The sequence below is a fragment of the Metarhizium robertsii genome (assembly GCF_000187425.2).
Source record: "Metarhizium robertsii ARSEF 23 chromosome Unknown MAA_Scf_1, whole genome shotgun sequence".
In the NCBI taxonomy this organism is placed as follows: domain Eukaryota; kingdom Fungi; phylum Ascomycota; class Sordariomycetes; order Hypocreales; family Clavicipitaceae; genus Metarhizium; species Metarhizium robertsii.
In genome coordinates, this window is record NW_011942149.1 from 3,774,067 (window position 1) to 3,784,904 (window position 10,838).

At 51.9% G+C, this 10,838-nt stretch overlaps 2 protein-coding genes across 2 annotated transcripts; one reads left to right on the forward strand and one right to left on the reverse strand.

Annotated features, from left to right (window-relative positions):
- Positions 1-729: 729 nt before the first annotated feature.
- On the forward strand, positions 730-5,787 carry MAA_02377 (ATP-binding cassette transporter ifT1; the record flags this gene model as incomplete). Its single annotated transcript, XM_007820375.1, has 4 exons — positions 730-1,432; positions 1,762-2,801; positions 2,881-5,335; positions 5,405-5,787. The coding sequence occupies 4 exons, from the start codon at positions 730-732 to the stop codon at positions 5,785-5,787; spliced, it is 4,581 nt and encodes a 1,526-aa protein (XP_007818566.1).
- Positions 5,788-6,299: 512 nt separating this feature from the next.
- Positions 6,300-7,872, reverse strand: MAA_02376 (Aromatic-ring hydroxylase-like protein; the record flags this gene model as incomplete). The annotated part of the gene is made up of 4 exons (XM_007820374.2): positions 6,300-7,136; positions 7,202-7,355; positions 7,459-7,646; positions 7,756-7,872. The coding sequence occupies 4 exons, from the start codon at positions 7,870-7,872 to the stop codon at positions 6,300-6,302; spliced, it is 1,296 nt and encodes a 431-aa protein (XP_007818565.2).
- Between the last annotated feature and the right edge of the window lie 2,966 nt (positions 7,873-10,838).

The following is a 10,838-nucleotide window of genomic DNA, read 5'->3' on the forward strand; positions in this document are numbered from 1 at the left end:
TGGGGTTTGCAAGGGGCCTTGAGCAAAATGGAGGGAATTTGAGCCCCTAAGACACGTAGCCTGAAATTTCCAGATACTACATGTAGCAATCCGTCGCCCTGGTGCTGCGGTCTCCGTACTATGGTTGTGTGCCCTGCAGTTTTGGGTTCAATGTTTGAAATCAAATGCTTTGTTTTGACCATAGCTTGCTCATGTCCGCGCCCTCCAATCCACAAAGTCCACCGTCGTTTGGGTTCGGGGTGGCCGCTGGTTGTCCACAGTCCACACAGCTCACAGTCCGCAGTCCGCGGTTGGTTGGTGTCCAACATCGTTTCTGGGCATCGGAGAATCGTTCTTGGCCAGGGGGCTAGTGTTTTCGCCTTCTTTCTTTTTAACCTCGTGGGCCACACAGCCAAGAAGATACACCCCAGTCCATGTCAGCTCGCGCCGCTTTAGCCCATCGTTCCTTCCCTAGTGTTGTTGTTTTTAAAACGTCCACATCCCCCTCGCCATCGCCTTGTCCGCTTGAGGACCGTTGGCTTTTGATTTATTTGTGACGTCTTGATATCTGGCCCTCTCCCCTTGGCAGACACGTTGCCAGCATTCGGGGCCAACAATCGCAACGCCTGTCCACCGCCCGCGGAGAGTGAACCGCTCACAGCAGTACATTTGGTTCGAGTTGACATTATTTCCCAACGCGGTGAGCGAAACGGCCGAGTTGTTACTGCATGTGCCGTTGCCGCCGCCGCCATGTATGGCATGAACGCAAACTACGACGCCACGGCGAATAGGGATGGCGTCCCTCTCTCTACTCCAAGACCAACCCACGAGGATGAAGGCGTGGCCGCCGTCAACAACGATCCGACCAAGACCGAGGCAACTTCCATAACCGAGGGCCACAATGATGAGAAGGGGGCATCATCTGCCACATCTCTGGGCAAAGAGGACGACGACATCAAGGCAGAAATGGCTCGTCGCTCATCCGTTGTCCAGGCTCTTGCGCGATCCTACTCGCGAACCTCTGCAGCTGCCGCTCCCGGACAGAACCCTTTCGTCGCCAAGGAGGACTCACCTCTAAATCCAAATTCACCCAAATTCAGTAGCAGGGAGTGGGCAAAGGCCATTGTTGAACTCGTGTCGCAGGACGGTAAATCATTCCGCTCCTCCGGCGTCTGCTTCCAGAACCTTAATGTTCACGGTTTCGGCGCCGCGACCGACTACCAAAAAGACGTTGCCAACGTCTGGTTGTCGGCGGCCGGTGCTGCTCGCCAGCTAACCGGCAGCGGCAAGCAGCGCATCGACATTCTACGCAATTTCGATGGCTTGGTTCGCAAGGGAGAGATGCTCGTGGTCCTGGGACCCCCAGGATCTGGCTGCTCTACCTTTCTCAAGACTATCGCTGGTGAGATGAACGGCATCTTTGTTGGAGACGGGTCTTATTTCAATTATCAAGGTAAGCAAAGCAAAGCAAAGCAAAACAAATCAAAGCAGAAAAGCCAATTGGCCTTGCACGGAAATGTACAAATATACAAATCGGGACAGTGACTGGGGTTGATTAAATGCACCGCGGAATTTGCCGTCTGTGCTGGCCAAACCCACGGATCAGATCTGCGACCGTGTTGCACCCGCCCAGAAATAACGTGGGAATAAGGGCCGGGGTGTTCCATATGTGGAACATGGCATCGGAAGATGCCGTCTCAGCCCAGCCACATCGCATAACCCTTCCAACCTGTTTGCACACCCCCAGTGAAAGACTTATTGTGGCTAACCATTGCGATGTAGGCATCTCAGCCAAGGAAATGCACACCAGACATCGCGGCGAGGCAATCTACACCGCAGAAGTTGATGTCCACTTCCCCCAATTGTCCGTTGGTGATACCCTCACCTTCGCCGCACGGGCCCGTCAACCTCGACATCTACCCGAGGGACTCAACAAGAATCATTTCGCCAACCATCTACGCGATGTTGTTATGGCTATGTTTGGCATATCGCACACCATGAACACTCGTGTCGGTAACGAGTTTATCCGTGGTGTATCTGGGGGTGAGCGAAAGCGTGTGACCATCTCCGAGGCTGCCCTATCTGGCGCTCCTCTGCAATGCTGGGACAATTCGACTCGTGGTCTTGACTCCGCCAATGCTATCGAGTTCTGTCGCACCCTCCGTCTGCAAACTGAGCTGTTTAATAGCACAGCTTGTGTCTCCATCTACCAGGCGCCTCAGACGGCCTATGACTTTTTTGACAAGGCTGTTGTCTTATATGAGGGTCGACAGATCTTCTTTGGGCGGGCCGATGAGGCAAAACAATACTTTATCAACTTGGGCTTCGAATGCCCTGCTCGTCAGACTACTCCCGACTTCCTCACCTCCATGACCTCATCTCTAGAACGCATTGTCCGTCCTGGATTTGAAGGCAAGGCACCTCGCACTCCGGATGAGTTTGCTACTGCCTGGAAGAACAGCGCCGAATACAGGGCTTTACAGGTGGAAATCGAAGAGTACAAGGAAGCCCACCCCGTGGGAGGCCCTGACGCAGTAGCTTTCCGTGCCGCCAAGCGCGCACAACAAGCCAAAGGTCAGCGCAAGAAGTCACCCTTTACTCTCTCTTATGCCCAGCAGATCGAGCTCTGTTTGTGGCGTGGTTGGAAGCGCCTTGTTGGCGATCCAAGTTTAACTGTTGGTGCTCTTATTGGAAATTTCATCATGGCTCTCATTATTGGCAGTGTTTTCTACAACCTGGATGATACCTCGTCCAGTTTCTTCCAACGTGGCGCCTTGCTCTTCTTTGCATGTCTGATGAATGCTTTTGCATCTGCTCTTGAGGTCAGAAAAAAAAAAACATTAACTCTCCGCTATGAACCCAAAATGAAATGAAATGATAAACTGACTTGAAAATGTATAGATCCTTACACTTTACGCACAACGGCCAATTGTCGAGAAACACGCTCGTTATGCGCTCTATCACCCCTCGGCCGAAGCAATCGCTTCCATGCTTTGCGATATGCCGTACAAGATTGCAAACTCAATCATTTTTAACATAACACTCTACTTCATGACCAATCTACGGCGAGAACCTGGCCCCTTCTTTTTCTTCTTGCTAATAAGCTTCTCAACGGTCATGGTCATGTCTATGATATTCCGAACGATTGCTTCTGCCTCCCGAACCCTGTTTCAGGCGCTGGTACCTGCGGCGATTCTCATTCTCGACCTCGTTATTTTCACTGGATTTGTCCTGCCAAAGCAGTACATGCTAGGATGGTGCCGCTGGTTGAGCTACATCGACCCTCTCGGCTATGCGTTTGAGGCTCTTATGGTCAACGAATTCCATGATCGCGAGTTCAAGTGCACGGAGTATGTGCCGACCTCCAAGGCGCCTTTCGCTGGGGCCGCCCAGTTTCTCACCAAATACGCCAATGTGAGCCCCGAAAACCAGATCTGTTCTCAGGTTGGCGCTGTTGCTGGAAATCCAAACGTCAACGGAGACGCCTACACCAGCTCTAACTTTGACTATGATTGGAATCATCGCTGGCGCAATTTTGGCATCGTCATAGCTTTCACTGTGTTCTTCCTTATCTGCTACATGGTTGCTGCTGAGCTCGTTTCCGAGAAGAAATCCAAGGGTGAAGTTCTAGTTTATCGTCGAGGACACAAGCCGGCTGCAGCTGCAGAAGCTGAGAAGCGACACAACGACCCAGAAGCTGCCATGGCCAACATTGGCCCAATTGTCACTGCCGAGAGAAGCCGTGGACAGAGCAAGGAGGGTGGTATTCTCCAACAGCAAACGTCCGTTTTCCAGTGGCATGATGTTTGCTACGAGGTCAAGATCAAGAGCGAGACTCGAAAAATTCTAGACCACGTGGATGGATGGGTCAAGCCCGGTACTCTAACCGCGCTTATGGGTGTGTCCGGTGCCGGTAAGACTACTCTTCTGGATTGTTTAGCGGATAGAACCTCCATGGGTGTTATTACTGGAGAGATGCTCGTGGATGGACGGCCTCGCGATATGTCCTTCCAGCGCAAGACTGGCTACGTTCAGCAGCAAGATTTGCACTTGCAGACTACTACTGTCCGCGAGGCACTGAACTTCAGTGCTCTTCTTCGTCAACCGGCCCACGTCCCTAAGAAGGAAAAGCTGGCTTATGTTGAGGAAGTTATTAAGCTACTGGATATGACGGAGTATGCCGATGCTGTCGTCGGTGTTCCAGGCGAAGGTCTCAACGTTGAACAGCGTAAGCGTCTTACCATTGGCGTCGAACTTGCTGCCAAGCCTCCTCTGTTACTCTTCGTCGACGAACCTACTTCTGGTCTGGATTCCCAAACCTCATGGGCCATTCTTGATCTTCTGGAGAAGCTGACCAAGGCTGGTCAAGCTGTTCTTTGCACCATCCATCAGCCTTCAGCCATGCTGTTCCAGCGATTTGACCGACTTCTCTTCTTGGCCAAGGGTGGAAAGACAGTGTACTTTGGCGATATCGGCGAAAACTCCAAGACAATGACGAGCTACTTTGAACGCAACGGCGGACACCCTTGCCCCGAGGAAGCGAACCCTGCGGAGTGGATGTTGGAAGTCATTGGCGCCGCTCCTGGATCAACCACGGACATTGACTGGTTTCAAACCTGGCGGGACAGCCCCGAGTATAAATCTGTTCAAAATGAACTCGAAACAATCAAGGCAGAGAAGCAGGGCAGTAGCCCGGTCAACGCTATTGAAGAGGATCCAGGCAGCTACCGCGAATTTGCCGCCCCTTTCATGGTCCAGCTCAAGGAGAATATCTATCGGGTCTTTCAACAGTACTGGCGAACACCTGTATACATCTATGCCAAGACTGCTCTTTGCACTCTCGTCGCCCTGTTCATCGGCTTCATCTTCTTCAAGGCCCCTAACAGTAAACAAGGCCTTCAGAACCAGATGTTTGCCATTTTCCAGCTCCTCACCGTATTTGGTCAAATAGTGCAGCAGTCTATGCCCCAGTTTATCATTCAACGATCTTTGTACGAGGCTCGTGAACGTCCATCCAAGGTCTATTCTTGGAAGGTCTTTATGCTTTCTCAAATCATTGTCGAACTTCCTTGGAACTCGTTGATGGCCGTCATCATGTACTTCTGCTGGTATTACCCTATTGGTCTTTACCGCAACGCCATTCCGACGGATGCCGTGGCCGAGCGTGGTGCCCTCATGTTCCTCTTTCTGCTCATGTTCATGCTCTTCACTGGTACCTTTTCGACCTTTATTGTTGCCGGATTTGAGACTGCCGAGGCTGGTGGTAATCTGGCCAATTTGCTGTTTACGCTTTGCTTGATTTTCTGCGGTGTCCTCGCCACTCCGGAAACCCTGCCACGATTCTGGATCTTCATGTGTAAGTCGCCCATCATTATGCCATGTCTCACTCAATACTATCTACAGACACGCTAACTCTCAGGAATAGACCGCGTTTCACCGTTTACATACCTCGTGTCAGGCATGTTATCTACAGGCGTAGCCAACACCAAAGTAATCTGCGCAGCCAACGAACTGCTCAGTTTCGAGCCTCCCTCCAACCAGACGTGCTGGCAGTACATGGAGGACTACATCAAGGTCTTTGGCGGCGAGCTCACAAACCCCAACACCACATCGACCTGCGAGTTTTGCACCATCAGCGACACCAATGTTTTCCTCGCCGGCGTCAGCAGCAGCTACAGCGATCGCTGGCGCAACTTTGGTCTGCTCTGGGTCTTTGTCATTTTCAACATAGGCGCCGCCCTGTTTGTGTATTGGCTCGCTCGTGTACCAAAGAACAAGCTCGGTGGTAAGAAGGCGAAGAAGGAGTAAATTACACGCTCGATTTCAGCCCGAATTTCTTTTCACCTATCAACAGTACATTATTTTCTACATTCCCACGTACAAAGAATATAGTAGCGCCGCAGACTACTTTTTCCTTTTTGCATAGAATTTCGAGATGCATCACCATCATTTGGAAAATAGAGACCGAGACACATCTGTCGTATATTCCCCCCATCCTGGGTAGCACGCCTCCAGATGGATGTCATTTGATTTCATTTTCATTTATTTTTGTTATTGCGCATAGAGGGCATGGGCTTTGTTCTTAATCACGTTGTATCTGCAGGTTCGACATATTTCTCGCCTACATTCCGATGAGATAGACTTGTACGATGAAGAGTAGAAGGGGGGCGGGGGGCGAGTAGTAATATAAATGTTGAATAAGATGCAATTAATTCCCCGTCGTACGCCATGTTATATCTTTCCCCGTCGTCAGTCAGTGGCACACACATGATTCACCGACTGAACCACACAACAAGACGACTCGTTATGTGACCCGACTACTATAATTTCGTTCCATGGTCAGCGAATTCCCCCGCGGCAAGCAGCCGCGCAACCTCGCCCTCGGCAACCTCGTCCACCTTCCTCCCGAGCAACTTCCTATTGGTGCGCGCGTCGATCCACGGCATGGCGCTCACCGTCTTCTCGGGGTCATACATGGCAAACTCGGCATCTCTGGCCCTCTGGTCCGGGCCCTGCGGCAAGTGGTCCAGCATCCCCGTGAATCGGGACCCGGAAACAATCTGCGCCGTCCTGTCGTGCTGCAGCGTCTCGTAGGCACGCAGCACGGTCCGTAGCTGCGCGCGCCGCGTCGGCCCCGACACGTGCCGGGACAACCGGCCGAGCAGAGTGCCCAGGATGAAGCCGTCCTCGACGCCTGTTGCCGCGCCCTGCGCCAGGTGAGGGGGCATGGCGTGGGCGGCGTCCCCCGTGAGCGTGACGCAGCCCTTGGACCAGAACGGCAGCTTGGCGACTTGGTAGAGCGGGAAGCGGACGAGGTGGCTTGCCGCGTCGAGCATCTCGAGCAGCGTCGGGTCCCAGCCGGAGAGCCAGGCTCGCACAGAGGGAAGCAGGGCCTGCTCGTCGCAGGTGTTGTTGTTGAAGTTTGGGTCGGCAATGGCGATGACCAGGTTGAAGAGGGTGCCCTCCTGGAGCGGATAGAAGACGGCGTTTGGCGAGGGGCCCCATCCAGCAGCGGGAGATGCCGGCGGGGGAGAGGAGATGCCGGAAGGATGGGGAGGAGAGTTGCGAGCGGGTGAAGAGCGCGCGGTAGGCGTATTCGCCCGTTGGGACGGGCTGTGTCGACGGGTGCATGATGGAGCGGATGGTGGAGTTGATTCCTGCGTCGTGTCAGTACGGGCGAGGGCAATGTGTAGAGCAGGCGGATCATACCGTCGCAACCGACTACGACATCAGCCTGGTAGACATGTCCGTTTTGAAGCTTGACAGATGGCGTGTCCAAGTCGACGCTGTCTACATCGCAGCCGAGCCGGATCCGGACTCCCACTCTGCGGGCTTCGTCGAGGAGCACCGTCATGTAGTCCGCTCGATGGATCAACCTACACGTAGTGGCATGAGCAAAAAGAATGCCGGACCAAAAGCCGCCAGCCAACACGACATGATATTCATGGACGGAATATTCAAAAGGCAAGGCAAACGTACAGCCACGGTGCACCGTAGAGCTCCTCGCACCGAGTCAGATCTTTATGTAAAAGTATCTCGCCATCGTCGTACTTGAGGTTCAGAAACGCCGTTGCCGGTCCGTTCGTTTTGACAAGAAGTTTATCCAAAAGGCCGAGACACCGCATCGCGTGGGCAGCATTACACGGCACTTGGATACCGTTTCCGGCCTGTGATGGAGTTAACGCGTTGTGCTACTATCAAGTAGAGCCTGTTCTGGACTTTTGCTCGTCCCGAGATATAGACTGTTGAGGAAGAATCTGCAACCAGCTCGCTCACCTTGTCCATGACAGCTGCTCGTTCCAAAACCGTCACTTGGACGTGCGTGTATTTGGCCAGCGTAATAGCGCAAGTCAGTCCGGATATACCGGCCCCGACGATGATGACATGCAGCATGGTATTTCGAGTTTTCCGTGTTTCCAGGTTGTCCTCCCGGGTCCAAATAGATATGGCACCTTATGGCAACAGATGAATAAAAGGAGACCTAGGACTTGGCATGACTGGCTTTTTCGAGTGGCAAGGCACTTCTATTGCAGGGCAACATGGCCAGAAATCGACTTCGTGTTGGGCTTCACCAACACAGGCATGCAGCGGCCTGGTCGAAGGCGGCTCTCGGTTCAATGCACACAAACATTGTCTCTTTTGCCGGATTGGTGTTGTGTAACGAGTTGGTTAACTACCCATATCTTTCTTGGTGGTGAATGGTTTTTTTCTAAAATGCCAAGAGAGCGAGTGGGCCCAGTTCGTCCTGGGCTAGACTGGAATTTGGGATGACGGATGGATCATGGATGATAGCCGTGATACGGTGCAACACTAGTTTGAATTCTTGGATTTTCCAGTCCAAGGAATTGCGTCAAGCAAATTGCATTAATTGTACCACCGCAGCCTTTTCTTACCTTGTCCAATATGACAAAGAGGCTAAACCTTTCAAGTTCTGGATGTGTGTCTCACAGTCTGCCTGGGTATGTATGATGCATCGTGACGTGTTACGCATCTGTGTTTGTGGTAGCACACAAGTGTCAACACTGCGCCTTTGAATAATCAACTGAGCGGTTTGTCGACCAGTGAAGAGGAGAGATACTGTAGATGATGATGCTGAGGTGTTGGAAGCTAAGCATTGTATGTTGGTTTACACGAGTTCACACGACCTCGAGTAAGTTTCTGAGCCATTGCCAGCACATTTCTTTCCTTCCTTGAGACCATTGCCCACACATGCTGCCAACGATGACGTCTCATGCGTTTTTATAAAAGAGACCCACCAAGCACCCGTAAACGAAGCCAGCTGCCGAGTTCGAGATGCACAGTAGACAAGCGTTTGATTTATGGTAGGGCAGGGGTGGACGGGGCCAGGAGCAGCAGAGAGAGAGAGAGCCTGTATTATGTAAGTAAACTGTTTGAACCCGCATTGACCGTAGCAATGGCTATTATGTACTACCTTTATATTTATTTTGCTTTTAATTCCTATTACTAGCTGCCTGCACGGCGGCATGGACAGCAGTTCATGGACTTGACCTCGTGGGCGATTCCCGATATGCTTTGCCGCGGACATGGAACTTTGAACCCCGCATGCTCGTCTGAACTTTATGCATACTATATTTCCCAGGCTGGCCATCCCATTGGTAGAGTCGCGTTTCAATTGCATCATTAGCGCAAAGTCATCAGGATTTTAGCCTTTGGCGGAATCGGCCACAATGATTGGAAGATAGTGCCCAAGGCGTCGGACCAGGCGGGTCTGGCTGTTGCTGAGCATATGTATGTATGTACGTAGTTGTTGGACACGATGGACGGAGCGCGGAGTATTATCCGTCATGGCTGCTTCCCATTCGCCGTGTCGCGAAATCGCAGCTCTTGGATCGCGTTTTGATGGTTTAGTTGATGCAACACTGACCTAGTGCCAGCTGAACCCCGCGCCGACATTCAGCGTTAATGAGACTACATGTACTGACTTTGGATCCTGCCAAGCATTAGTAACTCACTGTAAAAAAAGGTTTATGCTGGGGACTGTGTCGTGTCGGGAACATTAGATCCTCAAGCCTGCAAGGCCAGGCCGTCAGCTGCTCTCACAGGCATTTCCAGTTCTGCCTGGATGCTCGTTCGTGTACATCAATGGTAGTGACCAAGCTTGAGGGGAAGGTGCCTGACCAGCTTTAAGGGCCCTTCTTGATCTTGATGTCGAACTGTGATAAGCAATGGGACATCCGTACCGGGCGCTTTATCGCTTTGGACTGCATTTTACCGAATACTGAGGCTTCTGGAAACGTTCCGCGACCCTACAGTCTGTACCCAAGGACAGTTTCCCGTCCCCAACAATGATCCAGTTCTATCACCAGTGTTATTAATCCGTACCAACTCCGATCCATAGCCTTTCAAGAGCCCCTGCAAGTCCTTGCCTCGTGACGTCGAGTTTTCTGAACAGGGTTGTGTTCTCTCGCAAGGGATATGTATTGAGGATTACAATGGATAGTAGGAATGAGTGTTCCCAGGATGCACGACTTGCAATATCCAGTCCAAATATTAATCGTTTTTCGCCAAGGCTGCGGGTTCTTTGCCATTCTGATCCACAGCGTTGACGTGAGGGGGAGAGTGCTTACGGAGTGACGGCCAACTGTCACCAATCTAGTGCCTCGATAGCTCAGTTAACACACCAAACCATGTCAGTAGCAATGCCTTGGTGTACTCGTCAATTGTACCGACCAGAGTGGTTCCCCCGATGAGTAAAGCAGTAATCCAAGGCAGCTGTTCTCGCCCGGCAACTGCGCAGTCAGCTTCACGCTGACACAATCAAGCATCTCCGTAATCCACACATGGTTAACTTTCGCTCCGTTCCCGACAGCGCGGCCAGAATGGTAATACGCACTAGTACTTTATGTACTAGTACATGCGAAACTGGCTCTGTGGAGATAACAGAATGACAGAATAAAGTCTGGTGGGCAAGTTCGTCTGAAAGTCTTGCCAGTAAATGAATTGCCCTCCCTCCACACCCTAGCACCTTCCCCTGGCTTTGATCCACTGTCTTTCAGGGGAAAGAGCAGCTTGATACTCCGTAGTCGTGCAAAAACGGTTAAGCGTCAGGAACAGCCCTATGATTGGTGCGCGGAAAGCAGAGATCCTGGCCCGCAAAACCGAAAGCGGGGCCTTCCCTCCTTCCATATGACCCGGCCTCGTGGATGGAGGACCAGTGACAGCCAATCCTCCCTCCCATCATTACAGAGTGGCTCAGGTCCAACGCATCGAGGGGCCGCCGTCTCGGAACGGCTGAACACTTTTTTTTCTTCTGATAGGCCTAGGATCAATCGTGAAACAACTGCCCCCATCAGAAGCCAAAAGAAACACGCTACACCCTGAAAAAAAAAAATCTATTT